The sequence below is a fragment of the Pteropus medius genome, unplaced genomic scaffold, assembly GCF_902729225.1.
Source record: "Pteropus medius unplaced genomic scaffold, Ma_sr-lr_union100, whole genome shotgun sequence".
Classification (NCBI taxonomy): Eukaryota; Metazoa; Chordata; class Mammalia; order Chiroptera; family Pteropodidae; genus Pteropus; species Pteropus medius.
In genome coordinates, this window is record NW_024345601.1 from 2,315,550 (window position 1) to 2,341,599 (window position 26,050).

The following is a 26,050-nucleotide window of genomic DNA, read 5'->3' on the forward strand; positions in this document are numbered from 1 at the left end:
CACACCATGAGTAGTGGTTAAAAATCAGAGCGGCGACTTGGCTATGGAGGTCCCTCCTGAGGAATGAGAGCTCCCAGGCTCCCTAGCCAGAGTTCCAGTTCCAGGAAGATAAGTCCCCATACCTCTGACTGTGAAAACCAGTAGAGAATGTAGCTGAGTGAGACAGAGCACTGCTGGAATCCCAGATGTTCCTTTTAAAGGACCTGCACACAGATTTATTGATGGACTCACTCACTCTGAGCTCCAGTGATGGGGCAGCAGTTTGAAAGGTGCCACAGACATTCAGGGAAGAACTGAACTATCTGGCTTCCGAGCAAGGGCTAGAGGGGCAGCCTTCTCTCAGACAGAAGTGCAGACTCAAGGGGGCACCATATCTGAGTCTCCATCAACTTGGCTAACTCCATTCGCCCTACCCTGGTGATTCTCTGAGACCCACTGCACCCTACTTGCAGGCTCACCAAAGCTGCCTCCAGTGGCTTTTCCATACACATGACCTGTCTTCCTATGCTGTAGACTTTCCTAAAACCTCTCAAAGGTTCACAAACTCCAAACAAGCAGCATCTGGTTTCAGCATGTCTTATACCTCTTTGCCAAGTAGCCCCAAGCCCAACACTAGTGGCTGCCAGACTCAGCTTGCAGCTTAGCCTCTCCCAGGCACTTTTAAGCTCAACACAAGTGGCATCTATCTGCAGATTACTTTGTAACTCATACTAAGTGACCCAGGCAGGGCACAGTCAACGGCTGACCTACAATAGCGCTCCTTCTAAGAGGCTCCAGAACTAACACACTCAGTGGCCAGTTTCAGACCATACCAGAGGACCACCCAGCTACCTCTACAAATGACATACCTGGGCAGACTGGGCAGGCTCCAGAGCCCCGCTAAAGCAAACCCTGCTCCATAAGGTCAGGCCCTGCACAATAGCTTCTCCACTGTAGTCAAAGCCAGTCCTCACAACCAGTCAGCTTGAGGGTCATTCCCTTCCAATGACATGCAAACAGCAACCAAGGCTCAACTAAAACAGGAGGGCACACACAATTCACACAAGGGACACACCTGGAGTACCTGGCTCAGGTGACTAGGGAGACTGTGCCACTGGGCCCTACAGGACACCTACTACATAAGGCCACTCTACCAAGACCGGGAGACATAGCAGCTCTACCTAATACATAGAAGCAATAACAGGAGATATGGTACAGGAGATAAACATGTTCTATATGAAAGAACAGAACAAAGATCTAGAAAAAGAGCAAAATGGAGACAAGCAATCTACGCAATGCAGAGTTCAAAACATTGGTTCTAAGGATGCTCAGTCATTTCAGTGAAAACTTCAACAAAGAGATAAGAAACATAAAAATAGAGATATAAAACAACAAAGAACCAGTCACAAATGAAGAATAGAGTAACTGAAATGAAGAATACATAAAAGAGATTAGATATTTAGATGAAGCAGAGGATTGAATCAAAGATTTGGAAGATAAGGTAGCAGAAAATACCCAATCAGAACAGCAAAAAGAAAAAAGAATGCAAAAAAAAAATGAGGATAGTTTAAGAGGCCTCTGGGAAAACAACAAGTTTACCAATATTCATATCATCGGGGTACCAGAAGAAGAAGAGAGAGAGCCAGAAATTGAAAACCTATTTGAAGACATAGTGATGGGAAGCTTCCATAACCTGGTGAAGAAAATAGACATACAAACTCAGGAAGTGCAGAGAGATCCAATAAATAGGAAACCCAAAGAAACCCACACTAAAACACATCATAATTAAAATGCTGAAGGTGAAAGAGAGAATCTTAAAAGCAAGAGAAAAGCAGTTACCCACAAGGGAGATCCCATAAGACCATCAGCTGATTTCTCCATAGAAACTCTGCAGACCGGAAGAGATTGTAATGAGATATTGAAAATGATGAAAAGCAAAGACCTATGACCAAGAGTACTCTACCCAGGAAACTTATATTTGAAATTGAAGAAGAGATAAAGAGCTTTCCAGAGAAGCAAAAGCTAAGGAGTTCATCACCACCAAACCAGTATTACAAGAAATGTTAAAGGGACTTCTTTAAGAAGAGGGAAGATCAAAAATATGAATAATAAAATGGCAATAGCTACATATCTATCAACAATTCCTTTAAATGTAAATGGATTAAATGCTCCAATCAAAAGACATAGGGTGACTGAATGGATAAGAAAATAAGACCCTTACATATGCTGCCTACAAGAGACTCACTTCAGATCAAAAGACAAACACAGACTGAAAGTAAAAGAATGTAAAAAGATATTTCATGAAAATGGAAATGAGAAAAAAAAAAAGCTGGGGTAGCAATACTTGTACCAGACATAATAGACTTTAAAACAAAGGCCATAACAAAAGACTGTGAAGGACCCAGTAATCCCACTTCTGAGTATTTATCTGAAGAAACCCAAAGCACTACTTCAAAGGGAAATGTGAATTCATATGTTTATTGCAGCATTATTTACAACAGTCAAGATATGGAGGCAACCTTGGTGTGTGTTCATCAATGGATGGATGAATGGATAAAGAAGAGGTAGTACATATCTACAAAAGAATATTACTCAGCCATAAAAAAGAATGAAATCTTGCCATCTGCAACAACATAAATAGACCCAGAAGGTATTGTCCTGAGTGAAGTAAGTCAGAGACAAGTGCCACATGACTTCACTTATATATGGAATCTAAAGAACAAAATAAGTGAACAAAACGAAACAAACTCATAGGTACAGAGGACATTTTGATAGATGCCAGAAGGGAACGGGGTTGGGGAAATGGAGAAAAAGAAGAAGTGATTAAGAAGTACAAATTGGTAGTTACAAAATAGTCATGGGAATGTAAAGTACAGCTAAGGAATATAGTCATTAATATTGTAATAACTATATGTGGTGTCAGATGGTTACTGGATTTATGGGGGTGATCACTTTGTAAGTGATATAAATGTCTAATCACTGTGTTGTACATCTGAAACTAATATAATATTGTATGTTAACTGTAATTGAAAAATGAAAATATTTACATATTGGGGTGACATTGGTTAATAAAATTATATAGGTGTCAAGTGTACAGTTCAATAATACATCATCAATAATACTCATTGCATTGAGTGTTCACCACCTAATGTCAAATCTTTCATTACTATATATTTGATCCCCTTTGCACTTTTATACCTCTCCCTTCCCCATTTTCCTTCTGGTAACCACTAAACTGTTGTCTGTGCCTATGAGTTTTCATTCTTTTTTTTTTTTTTTCTTCATTTGTTGCTTCCAGTTTTATATCCCACAAATGAGTGAAATCATGTGGTTCTCAAGTTTTTCTGTTTGACTTCATTTAGCATGATCTCAAGATCCTTCCATGTTGTCGCAAATGGCAGTATTTTATCTTTTTTTATGGCTGAGTAAAACTTCTGCATAGCAAAAGAAATCATCAACAAAACAAAGAGGGAACCAACTGAGTAGGAGGTGATATTTGTAAACAATACCTCTTATAAGGTGCTAATATCCAAAAAATATTGTAAAGAAATCATGTAACTCAACAACAGAAAAACAATCCAATTAAAAATTGGGCAGAGGACCTGAACAGACAATTTTCCGAAAAAGATACAGATATGGCCAACAAAGATGTGAAAAGATACTCAACTTCACTAACTATTGGGGAAATGCAAATCAAAACTACAATGAGATACCACCTCACACCTGTTAGAATGGCTATCATCAACAAGACATGTAATAACAAGTGTTGGAGAGGTTGTAGGAAAAAAGGAACCCTCATACACTGCTGGATGATTGGATAAAGCAGGTGTAGTACATATATCCAATAAAAATTATTTTAAAAAAATGGGTAATAAAAAATTAAAAAGAGTGTATCATTTGTTAAGTGGAAAAAATTGAAATGATGTAATAAACATTACTAAATACTTTTTAAAAGACCTAGATTCATTGTTAATGAACTTTGTAACTTTGGGAAAATATCTCAGGTGTTCCGAGTCTCATCTTAATTTTTGATCTGCGAAATTAATGCATTCATTGGAGTGTTGAGTACTTCTTCATGTTCACCCCTCATACAGAAATATTTCTTAAAGCTAATACTAAAAAGGCAAATGCATTTTGCCTTTACATTTTTATTTACATTTTTGAAATTATTACATGGAATCAAAACCTTTATGTGTAGATATGTAAGGGGATTCTTTACCATTAAGAAGTTCATATAAATATGCATAATGCTACAGCTGGCTAGTGTTCTCATTAACATTGGTATCTGTACTCAATGATATGCTGGTAAATATTGAAAAACTAGCTCTCAAAAAAACAGAAGGGAGGGAGGGAGGAAAGAAGGAAAGAGGAAAGGAAAAGAAGAAAGACAAGAAAAGAGAAAGGCAAAGACAAAAAAAATAAGCCTGACTGGTAGCATTCGTAAACTTCTGTGGTGTAAATGCTCTCACAGTGGCCAGTTCAAGCTACCAACATGATGTCACTGAACATGGAGTTGGGAAGAGTTGTGACAGTTGGCTGCAACTGGCTGTCCTAGTAGGTCTTTTAAAATCTATATTCGATTCATTGGGAAAAGTTCCCAGTTGTACAATTATTATTTATATAGCCACTTAAAATACCTGTATAGGTCTGCGTTTTGGTTATTTTGTGGAAAAATTATTCAGAATAGAGAAGTTATTTTTAAATTGCATTATATTTTCTGGCCCAATTATGAAAATTCCTTTTTCCTCAGATAAGTTTGGTGTGCACAAAAAGATATGGGCCTATGTAGTATATTTACAAGCTGTATGTTTCAAAGGAAAGTCTGAAATTGGTAATTGGAAATGTCTTTTAAGGGGCTCTATAGTGATCTGAGCTTGTGTGGAGTTAAAGGGAGTTTTCTCTTTTCATTTTAGGCATTTTTGTTGCCTTCCTGTGACATAGCTGTAACAAGGAAAGTAGTTCAAGTATACAGAAAGTGGATCCTCCAGGACAAACCTGTGTTCATGGAAGAACCAGATAAAAAAGAAGTTGCCCAAGAAGATGCTGAAAAATTAGGATTTTCAGAGACTGACATCAAGGAGGTAATATTTTATCTCTTGTTTCAGTTGGGAGTATATATATTTTAGCAAAGTATACTTAGTCAAGGATCCCATTCAGTGGGACACAGGCAGTATCATCTTCAATACTCTTGAGTTGCTGAGTTCCCCGAGGACCTGCCTCAGTGAGGCTGCTTCTGTGCTGTATTTAAGATCATTGGTGGGCCATCTCCTGACTCTCAGGCTAGGTCCACATGTGCATTGCAGCTTCATTCAGCATTGCACAAGAGTTGTTTAATAAACTAACATATTTTAGATATCTCTGTGTGAGCATAAAAATGTCACTGCCTTATCATTGACACGTTTAAATAAATAGTATTTGAAAAACTAAATTTAGAATGTTTTGGCAATCTTTTCTTGTGTAGTGTCCTGTTTCAGAAGCAGTCAGGATGTTACAGACTTGAAAGAACTAAGTAATGAGGGTTATCTCTACCATAAGTAAGCTTAACTGTGGGGTTGAGTGCTGTCCTCAGAGTGGATGCTGTCAGAAAGGACCTCTTAGTCTGTGTTTGATAAAGCTACAGGCTTGATTAATCTAAAATGGCAGAGTGAGACCTCTTCCTGAAACACAGAAGAAACAAGTTACATTTATATTTCTGGCATGCTATTTTGAAATCTAGTCTGAGAAATACTAAAAGTAGGTGTTTGTCATAGCAATTAATGACTAACATTTAAAAATATTTGTAACCAAAGGCATATCACTTTTAAATATCTGTATTACATAATTTTGATTTTTTAATATTGGCAAAATCATTTTAATAACTAGTCAGGAGGTCAGAATGAATAGATAAGCAAATAGAATTAATCACACATTTTAAAGGTCTGTATTACACATTCATTCAGTCACTGGATGTTTATTTCTTCAGCTTGTACTAAATGACGGGCACTATTTTAAGTGTTGGAGGTAGAGTGGTGAACAAAGTGGAAAAAAGATTTGCCCTCCTAGAACCTATATTTAACATAAGGAATTAAATATGTAAACAAGTGCTTCTTCACTCTCTGTTAACTGGCTATTATTTTCTAAAGACTGCATCTGAAAGTTCTGGTCATAAACGATCGTCCAGTTGGGGACGAACATACTCCTTCACCAGTGCTGTGAGCAGAGGGTGTGTGACAGAAGAGGAAAATAAGAATGTGAAAGCCGGGGCCCAGGCTATGCTACAGGTATGAGGCCTGTGGGCCAGAGACATAATAGTCTCCATTTGGAGTCAATTTAAACATTTGTTTACTTGAATAACATATAAAGTGTGATATTTTTAGCTGTCTGTCAGTAAATAGTTCTTAAATTCTCTTTTAAGTTTTCTTCCTGATGTCTCACTTTAAATTTGTAAAGATTTTTTTCTAATCAAAGGAGATATATGAGCTACTTGCAGTTTTTTTAGAAGGATTATTATACAGTGAATGTGAAATGACTGAGATTTAAATCTTAAAAGTATCTTCTGAACTCATATGGGTAATTAGTTACCTAGACTATAATTTGTAAGAGAAGTGTGATTGATTATATAATCTTGTAAGTAATATTCCTTTTAAAATTGCCTGTGTTTGTGAAGAATGATAGTTAATCCAATAATTTTTAGATATTTATCTGAATGAATTTTTGAAATGCCACTTGGGAACATTGGAAAGAACAACTTTGGTTCATCACTTAATCTCCCAGACTTCAAAATTTTATCTCAAAAATGGGGATTGGGAAATTACCTTTTGGTCCCATCCAGCATGAAAGTTGTTTGGCATCTGGGTGAAAACACAGGGTGCTTCTCCTTCCCATGCTACCTAGCAATCCACCCTTCATCTCATCTCTGAGTTTATAGTTGGGTCCAGTGAGACCTCCCACAGAGAGGACAGGCATGGAGTCTGGGGATGGCATGGGCATGGCATGCATGTTCCCAGTTTTCAATGACACTATGTTTCTATCATTTGTCTCTTGATAAGATTTCTTATCATGGAACCCTTTTTGTTTTCAGGTTAATCAGCAGTGTAATACACCGTAATTCAAGAGTTTTCTCATTTATTAATGAAAATCATCAAATGATTTGAAATTAACTTAAAAAAAATTAAGGTGATTTTACTTGAGTATCTTCAGAGAACTTTGGTTCAGCTCATAAATATACCCCAAATCCCTACCAAAAAATGCTTTCAGGAATCCTTGCCTTGAGTCCCTTGGCAGCTCCTTCTTCCAGGTGGATGCTATATTGCCATCATCAGCCTCCAGTGTCAGTTGGTGGAGGTTGTGGGTGCCAGTTATCCCCCTGGGTTCAGAAGAGTGTTATTTGTTTTCTGAAAGGATAAGTTACATCTAGTTGGCTGAAGCAAGAAAAAATTTTTCTACCTGATTTTAGTGCTGTACTTTTAAAAAATATTTAGTTTGGATTCAAATAGTTGTTTTTGTTCTCATTGTACCAGTTCCTTGGCCTTTTGCTTTGTTCATTGGTGAATAGCGCCCAAATGGAGATTTGATGAGGCAATACTCTTCTATAGTTGCTTTTGACAAGTACAATGTAGACTTATTTTGTTTTTACCTTAATTAATACTAACGTGGTCATAAGAAGTATTCATGTAGTTGGCATTTTGCTGTTTTTTTTTTTTTAAAGTAAAATGAAGTATAATATATGAAGATTCCTTACTTTTACATGGGAACATACAAAGATCTCAAATTCAAATCAAAAAGCCAAATATATTGAATTATAAAGGATCTATATTGCAATATATCATCTGAGGCATACTTTAAAGAACTTAGTCACTGAAACTGCTCTGGTTTGTTAGTCAAATGTTCTTTGTTTTCTTTTTTCTTTCTTCATCATTGCTGTTATTGTTTATCAACTATTATAGTGCTTATTTAGTGATTTCTTCCTGGAAAATTGGAACATGATGCCTTTTTAATATTCCATAAGATCATCGTAGAGGCTGTCAACATTTTAGTTCACCCACTTGACTTTTGAATATTTTTATTTCTTCGGTCAGTTTGTACATCTGTTTGAGATGTTGTATTAATGGATTTCATCTACAGGTGAGCCAGAGAAGTTCTGTGTGTTCTCAGATCCTCTGAGTTTGTGCTGTTGAACACAAAGGAGTTAAGAGGGAATATAACTCTAGATAGATGGAGCAGATCCGTTCCCACCTCAATTGACAACTCAGACAAATGAAGGGGTTGTGAGGATCATCTGTCTAAATGGATAGCCTGGGTCAGTGCTTCTCACAATTTTCTACTGAAATACCCCTGATAGTAGAGGACTGTAACTTTGTATACTAAAGGTTTGAGACAGAGCCTAAATTTTTTTTTTTTGAAATCTGTTTCTAAAGAATTCGCTTAGGTTTTTTCTTTTACTGCCCAATGTAGTTCTCATATTTAAAATATATGCTCCTGGGATATGTGTAATGTTAATCATGTGGCTTTGGCTATTTCCTGGCATTTCACCACTCCTAGAGGTCCACACCCTTGTTGAGTGGTTCTGGACGTGCTTCCTGTCACCAAGTTGTTCACGTACTGGGAGATTCAACAATAATAAGATAGTTCTTTTGAACCACTTTCTATCTTTTTTCTCTCTTTTCCTTTTTTTTTTTTTATGGGATGTCAAAAAGAAGTCTTCAAAAGCTTTTCTAATTCATAACATTTCTAAGTTCCAATAATAATATGTAAGAGTAATTTTTTTTAGGAAAGGTCTTTCAGGTGTTTCAGTATTTAAGTAATTCTAAGAAGTAAACAAAAAAGTCTTGAGTATGTGTTGGTACTACTTACCTTAAATGAACTAACTCAAAGGTGATTCATTGGTATAGTAATATTATCCTTAAGCAAAATTTATTCAGATTTATATCTTTAAAATATTTTCTAATGTAAAATTTGTCTGTTGTAAGGTATTTCTGACAAACGCTGCAAATGTCTTTTTGCTGGAACCATGTGCTGAAGTTCCCATGCTCTTGAAAGAACAAGTTGATGCTTGTAAAGCTGTTTTGATTATTTTTAGGCGCATGATAATGGAGCTTACAATGAATAAAAAGACATGGTAAGATTATTTCAAATTAATTAATATAAAAAAGATGTTTCTGTTTCTCAACATAATTAAATGTTACAGCCTCCACTTATATGGCTTTACAGAGTTAATAGTAAGAGATAATCAGTCTTTTATAATAGTTTCTGTGACTTATGAAGAAATTAAGTATCTATTACTTTGGTAATTCATTTATTTTCATTACTGATTTTAAAAATGTTCTTGAATTAAGAGTAAATGGACTTATTACTTTAATATTAGATTTCTCCAATTTAAACTGACATCAGTTTTGTGGAAAAGCAATATAACTGATATTTTATAATACCATTCTTCATAAGCCCAGGAGAGTTTGTAAGTTCTCCAAAATGCTGTTAACTGACTTGTATTGCTTCAAACGAAGTTTTAAATTGATTTTGGAAAAACAATTCTTTTAAAGGATAAATTGTCAGAGCAATGAACAAATAGTATAGTCTAAAATATAATGGCGTTGTTAAAATATACTTATGCAAAGTGTTTTTATTTTCATTTTTTGTTTTTGTTTGGTCTTTCTGTAATATCCCTAAAGGTAAACAATGCATTAGGTTTTTTCCCCATGCCCTTCTCCCATAATGAATGTCTTCACATCACTCCAGTTTCTGAGGTGTTTTCAGAGGTTCAAAGCCATAGACCAGAGCGCCTCAGAGCTACTTTCCACTGCTCTTCCTTAATGCATCAGAAAGGCAGCCTCTCATTTCTGCTTTAAAATGTTTCTTTAGTCCACCCTTTACATGTTCCTCCGCCACAGCCACCGTCTTCAAGCAGACAAACTGTCCTCACTGCTTGCCTGGCAGTGGTTAGCACTCCTCTCAGTGTTCCTTGGCCTCAGCTCTCAGTCCACTATGGCCACTGCAGACCAGCACTGATGGCATACTTACCTCCTGGAAATTCTTGGGAGTCTTTGTTACCAGGCCTTTGGTCTGGATGTCCTTTCTGGACATCCTTGAGTTAGCACAAAGGGTGCTTTGGAAGGGTCTGTCTGCAGGTAGCAAAAACCATATAAATGAGCAGGACTGAGCTGGCAGAGGCCTTTGGGGCCACTGAATTCAGCCCTTTCTTTCTCAGATGAGAGAAGTATAGGCCTAGAGGAATTCTGAACTGCAGAAAGTTTACTAATACAGAAACTTCAGGTATCACAATACTTATTTTAAGACACAAATTCCACTGTCATCTTTCCCAGCACTGTTTGCCAAGAAGCAGTTGTTAAAGTTGGAAATATTAGAGTGGTGAACAAAATGATTTAAACAGATGCTGTGTCAGTAATACTGAAAATGATGAGAACTGCTGGTATGCTTTCAACTGAAATATCTATTCCTTGATGCCACAGTTATATCAATAATATTTTTGATGGTTTTTTTTTCCTTTTAAAACTATGAGTTCAATATATTGCTGGTATTTTGATATTTTTTATATTTTTTTTGTGGAAATTTTAAGAAATAAAATTAAGCAGTTCTTTGTTCTTTAACAATTCAGAAATGTCCAGGTAAAAGTATAAAAAAAAATTATAGAAATAGATGAAAATACTCACCAAGATATAGTCAATAGAGCATAGGAAGGGATGTGACCTGTTTCCCTAGAAGATTTTCTTACATATTTTAGTACCAGACAATCTATGAATTCCCTTTTTTCCTTCCCTCTTTTCCCCTCCCCTCCCTTCCTCCTTTCTTTCATCCAGTAAAGAACTGTCAGGCTTCTGCTATGAGAATATAGGATAAACTAGACAGATACTATTCCTACCCTCATGAGATTTCCATTCACATAGACAGACAAAATGAACACAGAAGCAATTTCAGTACTATTAAGTGCTAAGAAGTACAAGAAAGCTGGGGAAGGGGACAGTGTGGAGAGCACAGGAGTTTTTTTCATCAGTATCAGGGAAGGCCTTCCTGAACAGAGCCCTGAGGGAAGGAAGGAATGAACCATGGGGAGGTCTGAGGGAAGAGCATTCCTGGTAGAAGGAACAGCAAGTCACAAGCACAGTATGTTCCAGGCAGGACAAGATGGCAGCCAATGTAGTGGAGCAGACAGAGGAAGAGGGATAGTGGGAGGGGATGAGACGGGGCCAGCTCTGGCCAGAGCCAGATTGCACAGGGCCTTGCAGGACACAGGAAGGACATTAGCTACCTCTCTGTGTGCAACACAAATCTGATTTATGCTTCCAGAATATCTCTCTGACTGCCATGTGTAGAAGAAACAGTGCAATGGGTGGATCACAAGGTCTGTGGCCTTAAACAGTGGTGGTTTAGCCCAGGGCTGTAGCCAGGAAAGTGCTAAGAAATGGTCCCAAAATGGTGAATACGGGTGTGTGAATGAGGACCAATACTATCTGTGTGAAATCATGATAATAGAGTAAATAATAAAGTGCAGGAAAACCTTATTCCTCTGCCAACAAAAAGATAGCTTATGGGCATAATTTCATGTGCTTTGATAGAAGTTTGTTACACTCTTTGAGCAGTTCTCTTTTAACAAAGATGACAAAAGTCAGTGTTTCACAAAATAGAAGGGAACAAGCTGAAGTCAAACTGTTAGGAAAGATTTTTCCAAACTCGAGATAATTTTTCATCCTCTTTTTCTTCCAGAAGACTCTGCAAAGGAATTTCATGGATTTCTAAGCTTTCATAGGTTCAGAAATTAAATTAATCCTGTGTCTTTGTCAGTCATTGCTTCGATCAAGTTTGCATTTTTTTATACCTGTTCTCATGACTGAGGTCTTATTTGAAATTATTATTTCTCTTGTTCTCATCATGTCCACAAGATGGGTATATAACTATTGGTGTGAAAGGAGTCTTTTTTTCATTGTCTTAAGCATCATAATATGAGCAGGCAGTGGTGACACTGGGGGCTGCCCTTCCTCTGACTGTGAAGGGGCCTGGGGACCCTGAATGTGGTGAGAAACAGGCTATCCTCAGCTCTGTGCCATTTCTTCCCACCCTCTCTTCTTTTCATTCACTGCCCACTCCATGCACACTTGCCCAGATATCCTGTGACTTGATAGCTCTTCTTATTCTGTGCTCCAGAATCCATAGGCAGTGCATAGGACAAGCAAACAGGTAGACCAGAATGCTGTGAGAATTTTGCCAACAGATAACCCCAGGATGAAAATCCAGTGGGGTCAGCTGCAAATAAGGCAGGAAGTCTCTAGAGGTCATTAACCATGAGAAGTTTAATGAGATTCAGTATCTTGTTAAGAAAAAATACCATCTCAATATGTAAAAGTAGGAGAAAAGTATAAAGGAACTATGATTTGGAGATCTCATTATCTGACTTGGACTAGATGACTTTGTCCAGTTCTCTATTTTATCACTAAAGAGCAGTAAAACCAAGGAGAAAGTTAGAAAGATAAATGAATGGTTAGGGTGATTTCCTTCAGAGAACAAATAGACCTCCCTTATATACAAAAGATAACATGTTATCAGTTTCTGTGGGATTCAGGAAAAGAAGAAATGAGCAGACACTCTGCTATGAAGAGTGTAACTTAGCCATAAGAAAGAAAAATACCTTGTGGCTGTTCTAAAGAACTTATTACTATTATAATTAATAGTGTTATTTTGTCTCTTTAGTGCTTTATAATCTTCAAAGGCCTTTTACATTAAAAGACCCTTCTGTGAGGGACACTGTAACTGAGATATCATGATTTCCATGGTAGAGAATCAGAATCTTCCAGGCACAAAGCTCCATGCCTCACAGTGACCAACAGTTACCTTTCCAAACCTTCCTACCGATGAGAGTACTGTGGAGTTCAGTCATACTATGGTGTTGACTGCATATCTCCCCAGAATAAAGATCAGAAAGTTGGTTTTGTTTTCTGTCACAAAGATAGATAGGGAGATTGTACAGGTTAAGTAAAATAATGGATGTGAAAATTAAAGAGTGCTGCATAAGGTCAAATAGATACAGCTGTTCACTGAGTGCCCACCGCAGTTGTAGAGACAATCTTGTCTTTTTGCAGGGGGAGAAAAATCAGGCTAGGATGATACCTGTTTTATCCTGCCGATTGAAGTGGACATAGGAGGCATATTTTTAGAACTGTTGTAACATAAGGTAGCTCATTTTGGTAAAATATGGTATTTATTATGTAATGGGCTTTCAGATTTTTAATACTTTTGAGTAATACATGTTTATCGATGTTGCTGAATTCCTAAGAGAATTCCTCATATGTATAAATTAAAGTGATTTGGAGATGTGATTAATAATATGAGCTTTTATTTTGGGTGGCCCAGGGAACAGATGTTGCAAATACTACTCAGGATAACAGAAGCTGTCATGCAGAAGCCAAAGGATAAACAAATAAAGGACTTATTTGCCCAGAGCTTGGCAGGGTTACTGTTTAGGGTAAGTCTTTTTCATTAAAACACTGCAAATGCAAAAAATGAATCAGATTTTACAGCAAATTAGTTTTAATCACTGAGAAATTTAAGAGTAAAATTAAACTAACTTTAAATTTCTAGAACTTTAATTAGAAATTTTTACTTATTAGCTTTGTCTTGAAAGTTGTAATCTCTTCTTTACAATTAGTTTAAAGCTTTTTTAGGCCTTCCTGCCTGTCTGCCATCTACTTCTTCTTTCGATTTGCTTGAGGTTGGTAGAGATTAAGAAAATGATAACAGCTGATGGCCTTGAGCTGCGGGCTAGGTGGAACTGAAGTGGTAAAGGATGATCAGAAGCATGGGAATGGGAATAAAGTCAGGGAGCAGTTCAGGCTAGAAATAAAAGGAGCCATTGGTGTGTTGGGCAATTGTATTTAAAGCCACAAGACCAGATAGGCTAACCTAGGGAGAAAATATGTGTCATAGGGCCAGTTCCATGAGTGGCAAAGGGGAGGAGCCAGCCGAAGATGCTGGGAAAGAGTGGCCATGGACCAAGGATAAGAGTGGCAGATACCCGGATAAGAGTATTGGGTAAGAGGAGAATGGACAGTTTACCACTGGCTTTGACAATATGTAAGTGGTTGAGAATGTTCTAGGAAAAGGAAGTCCACTTGGAATGCATGGAGGAGAAAATGAGAGCTGGGCAGCGGAGGGAGTAGGTATAATCAAAGCTTTGCAGAGGTATCGACGTGGAAAGGAGGAGGAAAATTGAACAAGCTGGAGTGGGTGGCATGTGTGGAGTGCAGGATTTAAGGTGGTTGATATTAAAGTATATTTTCTTGCGAGTGGGGATGGTCCAGTGAAGGAAAACAAGGTAATCTGTTGGGGAGAGAGGAGAACTGCAGAAATAAAGTCCTGGATAAAGTCCTGACCATAGGTGGAAGCAGAGAGCCAAGGACATGGCTATCTCACATGATTAGAAGAGTTAAGAACATGAGTAATCTGACATTGCCCTGAGGGGGAGAGAAGAGAAAGCAGAAGATAACTGCCTGTGAAGTGGAAGTTTTAAAGGTACTGAGGGTGCTAGCCTATTGCAACTATTAGAAAGCACTAGTATTTATGGACACATAGAATTTATGAAGCATTTTTGAAAGAGAACAGTGTGAAAGGACTGGAAAAATGTGACTTACTACACAAATAAAGGCATGAATACAATGGATGGGCCTGACTGAGCCCTTTTATAGGAGAAAGCATAGTGAATCATGAGCTGGAATGGACAGTTATAGGGAGAAGTTAATTTACCTCTTCAGTTGATGTGAAGGTGGTTTTGGAGGATATATATTAATAGCATATTTAAAATACAGGTAGGATATATTAAGGCGATAAAAAGAGAAATTAGTTCTTTAAATAAAGCTAATTACTCTCATTCATAAGAGAATGCAGCTGTTCATATTAATTTTTAATAATTTAATATGATTGGATGATCTCGACTTTATGAAAAATGTATGAGAGACCTCAGAAATAACTGGCATGTACTTACTTGCCTCCTGAATAGTACAATCACTTGTACTCTGATTGCCTTGCTTCTCTATTAGATATATGAAGTGGTCTGCACATAACTTTTAGTGAGTGTCCAACTTTGTTCTGCTTTTGCCTTATTGGTGGTACTGACCACTTGATTTGCTGCCTGCCCTCTTGGAAATACAGATACTCTGCTCACTTTGCTGTGACTCTCATGGAATATCTGTCAGCACCTTCCTGATCTCCTAGTTCTGATGGGACTGAGACTGCCATATGATATGGACTGAAGCCACGCTCAGACTGGCAGGTGCTTAGGCCTCATTCCTCACCAGTTGCCTGGCCCTGCATCCACGTGTGTTGGAATTAGAGTGAGAACTTGTCACCAAATCAAGCAAGACTGTTGTGGAGTTGTGTTTTTTGTTTGATTGGTTGGCTTTGGTTTGCAGGGGATACATTCCCTTCATTAATGAAGAAATCTTGTCAGGTCTTACTTGAAGATTGGTTTTGAGTCCAGGATTATTAATGATTTTGATGTTGTCCTTGTAGTTATTATTTTGTCAATGGTTAGATGGATCAAGAAGAATGCTTAAATTAAGAACTAACCATAAAATAATGGAGAGAAGATGAGCTTTTGGGAGTTAGATGGATTCTGGGTTCTGTCCCCAGCTCTGGTACTTCTAGCTATGTGGCCTTGAACAAATCATTTCAAAGTCTCTTCCCTAATCTGTCCCAGTCAGGAAAGAATTCCTTCCTATCTTGCAACATTGTCATAAAAATGAAAGTGGATTCATTTGGAATGTATGATTATCTGTTGATCCCCCAAGTGCTTTTGTGAGATCCAGGGGGAGAGAAAAATGTAAAAGATCTGGATGAACTGCCAGGCAATTAAGTGGGCATCATCTTCATCCCATACTAAAATTAAAATGTGCTATCTAATTATAATTCATTTGGTCACATAGACTGTCTACAATTGCCAGGTACTTATTTTTTTTTCTAATTTGAATAAGGAAACTATTAAATAAGGAGATAGTTGAGTTTTGCAGTTTTAAATATTTACCAAATAATAGTGATTGCTCTAAATGATGTTTTAATCTATCATCAGTGCTGTGACCTTATGCTTGAAGCTCTGAAAGTATATCAGGAAATTTGGACTATGGTCCTTTTATTCATAGTATGAACCATTACTTTAAAACTGTAGTGATTTGCGAGTGAAGGTGTTTTTTTTTTTTTAAATACAGCTTGTATGCCAAGATGTATTTGATGAAACATGAATTTCAGTGCTGTGGAATCTGGGAGATGGTCTTCTCCAACTTTTTTTTTTTTAACGAGAAATATAACTCCAGAAAACCCAAGTAAATTGTCCAGGTCGCAATTCAAGATAGTGACAGAACCCCGAGTCTGGGGCTCTCTTTCCTTCTTCCTCTCAAAAACGGGTAACTTGTTAAAAGGGTGCCCTTGCCTTCTCCAAAGGTGCCACTTGTCACCCCTTGACCATATTTTGTGATTTTTCTCTGTGTGGAAATGCTGTTAGTTGTGAATGATGATGATGATTCAATAGTTCTGTGTACATGTTTGTGAGATTTGCAAAGCTGAATTTTGTAAGCTGCAGGAAGTCATTGTTCATTCCTTGATTTATAATTAGTCAATAAAGTGAAGCCAATGCTAGATTCTCAATTTAGGGCATCTTACTACACCAAAACAACTGCGAATTTTATTGTGTATAGGCGCTTTGTGGTAATGGCCTCAAACGCATTTTGAAAACAGGAGAGTAAGAAATGAACAAACAGAAGCTAGCATTTTAGTCATAATAAAAATATGTAATTATATAATAAAGTACTAATAATAAAATTATTAACTTTTTATTTTGCATTGTTCTTAATTTTTAAAAAATTCATTCATCTTAGAATCATATTTTAAGTGCAAGTGTTTAAAACGTTGTTTTCAATATACTTACTAGTTTATCTCAACGTTAACAATTTTACTCCTTTAAAAAGTGTAATAAACATGAATCGAAACATAGACAAAAGGTACATTGTGTAAGGATCACTTTAAATGAGATTTTTCAAGTGATCAGAACAGGCCTGTCTAATTCAGACTTTTCTGTTTCTCAGAGTTTCCCTGTGTGTGTGTTAAATAAAATTTTCTCTTTTAATTAAAAAAGCAAATTTACCCCTATTCCACACATAACACAACTCCCCATAACAGTGGGAGCTTATTTGCTACTGGGTTGGGCAGAAATATTTGCAAGTTGGCACCTCAACAAGTACATTTAGCTCTGACAACAGAGCAGGGAAGTTATACAAGTTTTGGATATAAAGATTCCTCTACTAAAATTCGGAAAGCATCTTATCTGAGATGGACTTGGCACTTCTTTCAAGGGAGATAAATTTTGATTTGAATTTTAAAGGATGTGAAATATTTTGGCAGAGATGAGGAACTGGGCAATTTCAAGGTAAGGAAATATCCAGAATATGTGTATAATTATCTTGTAAGATTTTCCATGTGACCAGTTCCAGTGCTGTGGACCCTAAGACTAGAGGAGAGACACAGAGAAGTGAATAGACTCTTTAGGAAAGGAGTGATAAAGTCTCTATTTGGGGAAATGCTGAGAACTGTAGGAACTGAGGGCTACATACTGGAAGCTGGAAGTGGAGTGGCAGTCCAGGGACACCTTGGAGGAAGTGATGTCCAAGTCGTGACCTGAAGAATGAGTGGGAGTTAAAGAGGCAAAAGGGAGAGAAGAGAAGGAAGGAACAGGAGAAACCAGGTCAAGGAATTAGAAGAATTTCAATGGAAGAAATTGGATTGTTTTTACTATTAATGCTGCATTATAAGTGCCTATAGAACATGCAAGTGGAGCTATCTAGTAAGCAGATACCTAGGTCAGGAAACCAGCAAAGAGGTCTGGGCTGAACATGGAAATTCAGAATTCAATAGTACACAGATGTTAACTGGAGCCATGAGAATGGAGACCAAAACCCAGACAGAAGATGGAGTAGCATAGGAGGAAGAAAGAGCAGTTGGTTGACTGGGAGATGAGAAGTGCAGTGGAGTGAGTGTGCAACATTCTTTCAAAGAAATTTGACTTTGAGAAGAGAAAGGGGCTCTAGCTAGAATCTGGGAAAAGAACTTTTTTGATTTTTTTTTTTTAATAGGATGAGGAAGAATTGGAACATGTTTAAAAGCTGATGGGAGGAGCTGGGGAAGTAGGATGGATTGGAGATAAAAGAGAGGAGGGGTTAATGGAATCAAAGACTGAGGAAGAGATCCAGAGCAGAGGTAAAGACAAGTGTAGAAGAGCAGGAGCCCCTCTTCACTTAGAGCCTGCAGGTGGAGAAGAAGCTGGGTGAATGCGTGGGTCTTGTGGGCAGAGGTTGAGGGCATTCTCGTTTAATAGGTTCTGTTTTCTCTGAAGTCTGCAGTGAATTCATCTGCTAAAATCCAGGGAAAAGTTAGAGGTTTACATATAGAAGAGGAGATTTGAAGTAGCCACTGTAAAGAGTGTCTCAGGAAACAGAATAGTTATTGTACTGAGAGCTTTGTCTTCCAACCCAGTTATGCCAGGACCAGCCACTGAACTAGAATAATTTCGAATCAGTAGCTTTGGTCATAATGATAACTAACTTCACAGTTGCTCAAATCCTGATTGCAATGATCAGAATTTTGAAAAATTAAAATAAAAACAATATCCAAAAGTACTTTTTATTTTAAAATTAATTTTGTTAATAGTAATTTAAAATATTTTGTTAAAAATTATACTTCTTCCAAAGGAGATGATGAATTCTCTTGTTCGGTTGGTTCTAGACGCTCATTGTGGCTTGGATCCGAGCAAACCTCTGTGTGTACATTTCTCGAGAGCTCTGGGACGACTTCCTTGGTGTGCTGTCCTCTCTCACAGAGTGGGAGGAACTCATAAACGAGTGGGCCAACATCATGGACTCCTTGACAGCTGTGCTTGCGAAAACTGTTTATGGAGTTGAGATGACAAACCTACCTCTGGACAAATTAAGTGAACAAAAGGAAAAGAAACAACGAGGCAAAGGTATTTCCACTCTTCGAGAGCAGGACCGGATATCTGAGAAGCAGTGTGTATTTATACACCTAAACAATTAATGCGTGAAATTTCATAATAAACTGAACCATACAGTCAGTGTCCTTAATGGTGGCATTAGGTTGTATCTCATAGCACTCTGTCCATTTAATGAGGATGATGAATTTATGAAGAAGCTGTAGAAGAAGAAGGAAGATAAAGGGAAGTAGTAGCAGTAAAAACAATAATAATAATGGCTAGTGCTTTGTACATATTCTCTCTCTTCACCCTCATTGTCCCTGTGAAGTAGACATTACTATCCATATATCTCAAAGCAACTGAAAATCGGAGTCCACAGACTCATTCAGGATCACATAGCTAAGAAGCGATAAAGCCAGAAATCAAAGCCAAGCAAGTCCAACTCAAGATGCCACACTATTAAAACATATCGTACTGCCTCCCTAGGAAAGGTGGAAAAAATCTGATTGCCTCAGATGGGAGTCATTTTGGCTTTATGTTTCTTGGTAAAAACAGTTTTGAGACTTAGAGTCAGATCAGGGTGGAAAACTTCAGTAGAGGTTTCTTTGGGAATAACATTTTGGCAGCCCCTATATTCATTACTGTTTTTAAGGGTGTGACACAGTCCTTGGATTAATTCACTTGTACTCCAGTGTACTATATAAAGATTTGAGTCAGCTTGTGGAAATACGTATAATACAATAGATAAAAGACATAAAGACATTGGGGCAAAATGAAGGGGATTTGAGCTACAAGAATGGTCAAAATGCCAAAATGCATTCCAGAGCCCCTCCCTCATGTGCTTGCCAGGGAGGTAGGAATGGGGCAACCTTGGATTTGACTCTGATCTTCATCAGCGAATCACCAAGTACAAAAGGTAAAAACGGTCCACTTGCTTAGTGATACATAGCTTTCTCTAAGACCTGGTAGAAATTTCTTCAACAACTCATAAAGGGTACATTGCTTGCTGTGGTAGACTACAACTTCAACAGTAGCCTTATTATAAATTGTGTCATTTAGCTTTTGCTGTGTGACAAATCACCCCCAAATACAGTGGCTTAAACTAATGATCATTTCTTTAAATCATGATGTTATGTATTGACATTTGGATTGGACTCAGTTGGACAGTTTTTCTGCTGGATTCACTTATTTTTTTGCAGCCAGCTAGACTATGGAATCATCATCTAGGCAACTCTATTTCTAGGGGTTGGCTAGCTGTGAGCTGGGGCAAATAGGAGTAACTGGGCCATATATCTTTCATCATCCAGCATTCTAGTTGAGATTGTTTGTATAAAAGCTCAGAGTTCCAGGAGCAGATAGTTGGCAAGCCCAAATTTTCAAGTACATTTCAAATATGTATTTGCTCAGTTTTGCTACCAAAGTAAGTCACATGTTGAAGCCCAGAGTCACTGTGAGAAAAGACACAAGAAGATATGTATACTGGGAGGTGTGAACCAATTATGATGTTTAATTAACCATAGAGACATGTAATTAACATGACTAATTCTTGTAATTGCAATCTGTGAATGGCTTGCCAAAGCACCAGTTAGTAAAAGCAAGTTAGGAAGAAGCCAAAACAAAGTAGTTTAAGTACATAGCATTCTAGCGGAACAGTTTAATCCCAGATAAGATTTAGACTGTCTAATATAATGATTTTCTAACATATTTTAGCAGCAGATCCTTTTTTTCCCCCATTTGAAGCTGTAAGGAGCCCTTCCTAAAAAGTATATTAAACCAAAGATTTGGGATTGAAGTAGGGGCATGAAACCAAGAGCCTGGGCCCTTGGCCTTCTGTCTCATCCTCTGTAGCAGTTGTGAGGGACTCTGTGTCAACCCAGAATTTAAGAGGATCTCCTAGCCAGGAACTTGGCTCCCTAAGACTTTGGTTCTTAGTCCAGAAGAGAGTCTACCTGACTAGGGGTGCCTTTAAGAATGAGAGAAGTTGCTGAGACAGGAGGTAAGGATTTTCTCAAATTAAGCACATTCCCTGTCTCTTAAAATTTTTGTAATCTCCCCTCTCCACCAGCCCCCACAATATTCTCTTCTTTCCCACTGTTTGAACACATAGAATCATGGAAAAAAATAAGCTTGTCTTAGAAAGGTAAACAACATCAAAAACACTATTTTCAGAATACAGAAAAAATTTAATTAATGACTATGGCACATATTTCTGATTTATTTATAATATTGCTTTATTCTAAAAACATTTAAATATTCATTGTAGAAATACTTGCCTTTTAAGCACTGGACTTATGGAAACAAAATACACTCTCAGAGGAACCTGGGTATGAAAACAAGCCGCCAGTGGCAGCCACTGGCCATATATATCGATGCAGAAATTTCTTAGTGTCTCATTCTCTTTTTTTCCTGTATTTCTTTTGGATCCTTGACTACTCATTGAAATATTTGACCAGAGAAATATGAGAGGAAAGAAGAGAAGTTGAATAGCAGAGCTGTAATATTTTATTGTTTTGTAGCTTCACTAAAATAGGATATATAATTTGTAGATTTTCATTTTTCTTGCTCATTCGACTGACTCTACTTATAATATATAGGCATATATGTCTCTTGGGAATTCATGGAGAGGTTGCTGCCTACAGGATGGAATATTTTTCTAAAATCAGGATCTCTAATATTCTGGCTTATAAAAGTAGTTTTGGGGTGTTCCAGGAGCAGTGGTATAACTTCATTTGACATTGTGCTTATATTGAGAAAAGTGCATTAATTTTTTACATTAGAGTGACTACTATGAAAATATAATTTTAATGAGACTGTTGGAGATGCTTGAAAAATACTTTAGCAACAGGAATTTTTAGATAACTTCCTAAATTACAATATAAGGAATTGGTACTAATTTGCAACAAGAGAAACTGCTGATTATATATAATCGTGGGTATGAAATTTGCCGAGCAACAGGCTATGAAATGAATAATAACAAATTCAGCCTTTAGATTCTTTTTCTTGTTTTATCATTTATCAGGCTGTGTTCTAGATTCTCAGAAAGGAACCACTGTGGGGAGATCCTTTTCTCTTAGCTGGCGGAACCACCCAGATGTGACTGAGCCAATGCGATTTAGGAGTGCCACCACATCTGGGGCACCAGGAGTTGAGAAAGCAAGAAATATCGTTCGCCAAAAAGCAACTGGTAAGCATTTATTCAAATATTTCCCAAAGGTTTAGTTGCTATCTAAAATGGATTTATAGGAGTAAAATGTAAAAGTTTTAAAATCAGACTCAGAACTTAAATACTAGAACTTTTATTAAATTGTCTCAATATCATTTAACTTTTATTCTGGTTACTTTTCAAATTGTAGTTTTTGATATTTATTTCTAAATCTTTCTTTGTGAAAAAAGAACTTGAGGTGTTAATATTGTGAGAGATGTTTGTGTAAAAAGAGATTATAGGTGTTTTCTTTGAACCTTGAGGAAATAGATTCTTAGTAATCACACAACTAGTTGCATCATTGTTGTTGTTGGACATAATAATCTTGAGAGCATGTGGCAACTTGTTCCAGCAAGGAAAAGGGGAATAGTATACTTAGTTTTCAGGACTGGATGGAGACATTTAAATTTTTGCACCTTTGGAAAATTGAGCTTTACATACCTATAGATGATGTCCTTACAGCCTGTTAAAATTAACAGAAACTTGACCAAGAACCCCTAGTTAGTCAGACTGCTTTGCTACACTTTTCTCTTAAAACAAAAAGAGAAATCTTTAAAAGGTAAGCTTATATCCAGTATTTAATAAGAACATATAAAGCCCCCGACCCAGTGTTTTTGAGGCCTTAACTTAAGTTTAAAACAAATTTATCTGAGTTTTCTCTAGCTTTTTGCATCAATAATACAATGCAATTGTAATTGATATTCAGCATGTTGACTACAGAAAGTCAAAATATCCTCTGGTCATAAATCAAAGATTTATTTATACAACATATTTTACAGAGCTTAGTAAAGGTGACTTAGAATCCTGTTGGAGTTTTATGAAAATATATTATACCTTAACCCTAACTGTCTCATGCTTTTTTTCTATAGCATTTGTTGGTAATTATCACCTTATTTACATTCACCTCCTATTCTACTTCTTCCTGCTTTCCTGCTTCCTCTTCCCTGAGGAAAGACCCTGTTCCTGATTAAGAGGCAACTTTTAGGGAGGCTTATTCACTGATTTCCTATCTCATCCCAACTCCCCAAAACTGCTTTCTTCCATTTCTGGATCTTTAAAAGAAAGAGATCAGAATAGAAGTTTATGATAAAGTAGCATCCTGCCTGAGCTGCTCAGACTTTCTGCTGTCCCTCACAACCCTTGAATTACTATGATAATAAAACTGATCATTCAAAACACTTCTTAAAACTTTTTTCTCACATTTTAATGAGCAGCAAATTATTGGACCTGGCATGTTTCATATGCTACTACTTGGCTAAAACACAGCTGTAGAAGAGATTGCATCTTAGTTTTTCAACAGATATTTTAGACCAACAACATGGTAGAGACACCAGTACGTTTTAGAAAATCCTTAGCACATTTATGCCAGTGAGGTTCTGTTTGTTAGTGTCCTCAGGTGTCTGAAAATCCATAGTATAGAAACTTTTACAAAATCATGTAAAAGTATTTGTAGAATATGACACTTAAAAACCATAAACCTGGTCTTTGTGGGATTAATTAAGTTAAAAAACACTTGAAACCATAACCTGTAAAATATAATGGAGATGAGAGCTATTGAGTTGGTTAGATCTATTATCTTTGTATATTTTACATATATATATGTATGTATTCATTATAAAATATTATGAATCTTTTTTGTTGCCTGTGAAAGCAGTGGTCTCTCAAGAATTTATTATATCATGATTTATAAAATTAATCTATAAAAACTAAATATTAGTGATTTTCCTCAGTTCTATTATTTTTACATTATGTAATAATTCACCTTTTTGTCCTTTAAAAAGGCCTAGAATGTTTTCATGGTAGATTTTGATTTGTGTATAGGCCATCTTTTAATGAGAGAGCAAGCAGATCATGAAGTTAGTTTTTGCTACTTTTAGCATTAAGATATTTATTATGGAAGACTCATTTGAAAGTGACTTTTCCCCAATCCCAGTAAGAGAATAATTTAAGATTATTTTATTTTGATTTGCCTCACAGACTACACTTAGTTTGAGAAAATGTCTGTGATGGTGGCAAGAGGGAGATATAAAATAAACAATTGCAGGGTAGGGAAATGACAGTTTAACAGAGAATACACTAGTTTGCAACTTAAAAGGACTGTCAAGGAGAGTCTTAAAGAGTTATAAAGTAAAACTTTGTCCCTGAGTGTGAATTATGCTGAAATTTTAGATGTATAAAATGAATGATTAAAACAAGTCAATTTCCACACAAAATAATTATTCTATAATTATATCTAAAATAACCAGTGATTTTGGGAAAACGCAATTATTTTATTTATAAAAGGAAAACTTTTTAAAACAATGCTGAAATAAAATGTCTCTGACATTGAGAGATGAACAAATCTTTTAAATCAGTTTAATGTTTACATGGAAGTCATTTTCACTTAAATATTATTTTACATGCCTGTGAATGATAGTGTAATTGCATTGCAGGTAGTCTTTTAGAATGGGAATTAGAATGAGGAGTACTGATGGCCACAGGAAAGGGGAAAGAGGAAAGTAAAAAATTTGTTATACTTTTACAAATGTGTCACTACTGTTTATAGTTCTATTTCATTAGTGTCAAAAATCACATAAAGATAATAAAATAGCAAGTAAACCTTTATATTTTTGTTACAAGGATAAAACTGATTTTACTGATGGTGGTTTCATATACATGAGGCACATTCTCTTCCTGTGTCCATCTATTTTCTCAAATGGTCATTTGATTAGCAACATATAAAAAACTTAAGAACACTATAAAGTTCATAATAGGAAATTATGGATTTAATAAGCATGAAATGTGATATAAAAGGGTGAGTTTCATGGAGATTTTTATCTTTTTTCCATTTATCAAATCTTTTAATGTTCGACTTGACTTTTATGTGTTCTTAAGTTTTTAGGATATTTAATTTGCTAAATGATTTGCTTTTGAATACAGTCAGCTCTCAGTAAACCAATTTTTGAATTATTATTTATAGAACAATTTTAATCTTAGACTTTATTTTCACTCCCTCACTGTGGTTTTTTTTGTTTGTGTCCTTTAGGACAGGAAAAATGATTTTAATGTCTGCTCAAATAAACAGCCCAAATGCAAATCTGATACACAGCAGAAAACAAGGAAAGCCTAAATATAAAAACATTCTAAAATAAGATTACTTGTGGATTGTCCATTCATTCTCTCATATCATCAGAATGACTGAGAGTTGGCTGTATTTAGAAACTATGATTAAATACTGTGCTTTGTACTGACTGCCTTTAAAGTTTAAAATGACCTTCTTCAAATATTTAAAGAGAGCCCAGAAAATAAAAATAATAATAATAAATAAGTGAAAGATCCTGATGTTATTCTGACATAATTATTACTTTATCTCTCCTGGAAGCTAAGCGAAGCCAGTCTATCAGCAACTGTGTCCACCTTTCTGAGGCTTTGCCTGCCACTAAAAGCGTCCCGCTCCTCCTTCACACCATGAGCGCTCTCTTACCTGGTCTTTCTTACTCCTCTTGCTCTCACAGGCTGTCAGGTACTGTAATGCTGTCTCACGTGTCTGTGAATGTCTCTGGGCTTCTGCTTGCCTCTGGGCCTTGCTTCCTTTGTTAAAATCCCCACATTACGCATGAGTGCTTGGGCATTGCACTTTGTGTTTATTTTCAATGAATATTAATAATCGTTTCTATGTAGTTAGACATTGAGTAGCACTTAGTCAAGAAAAGATTCTGTAACACCACTGATCTTTACATTTCCAGTTAAGGATAAGAGGAGTTTTTGGCCCATAGATTTTAATAGGGAAAACAGTGATGTCTGCCTCAGGGTACCTTCTATACAGTGCCTAAAGAAAGGAAGGAGATTTTCATAGAATTTTACAGCATGTCAATGTTAGAATGCTTACTGTGCCTCCCCCAAAATAAATAAACTGGAAAAATTATGCAGGCAAG

At 36.5% G+C, this 26,050-nt stretch overlaps 1 protein-coding gene across 4 annotated transcripts in view; it reads left to right on the plus strand.

Moving 5' to 3' along the window:
* The window catches only part of RALGAPA2 (Ral GTPase activating protein catalytic subunit alpha 2), a 291,465-nt gene that overhangs the window by 81,464 nt on the left and 183,951 nt on the right, over nucleotides 1-26,050 (plus strand). For all 4 annotated transcript variants that reach the window (XM_039874353.1, XM_039874357.1, XM_039874355.1 and 1 more), the window contains exons 11-16: nucleotides 4,893-5,060; nucleotides 6,102-6,239; nucleotides 8,928-9,076; nucleotides 13,318-13,429; nucleotides 18,730-18,967; nucleotides 21,954-22,118. In XM_039874353.1, coding sequence (XP_039730287.1) covers nucleotides 4,893-5,060; nucleotides 6,102-6,239; nucleotides 8,928-9,076; nucleotides 13,318-13,429; nucleotides 18,730-18,967; nucleotides 21,954-22,118 — 970 coding nt within the window. The remainder of the gene's footprint in view (nucleotides 1-4,892; nucleotides 5,061-6,101; nucleotides 6,240-8,927; nucleotides 9,077-13,317; nucleotides 13,430-18,729; nucleotides 18,968-21,953; nucleotides 22,119-26,050) is intronic.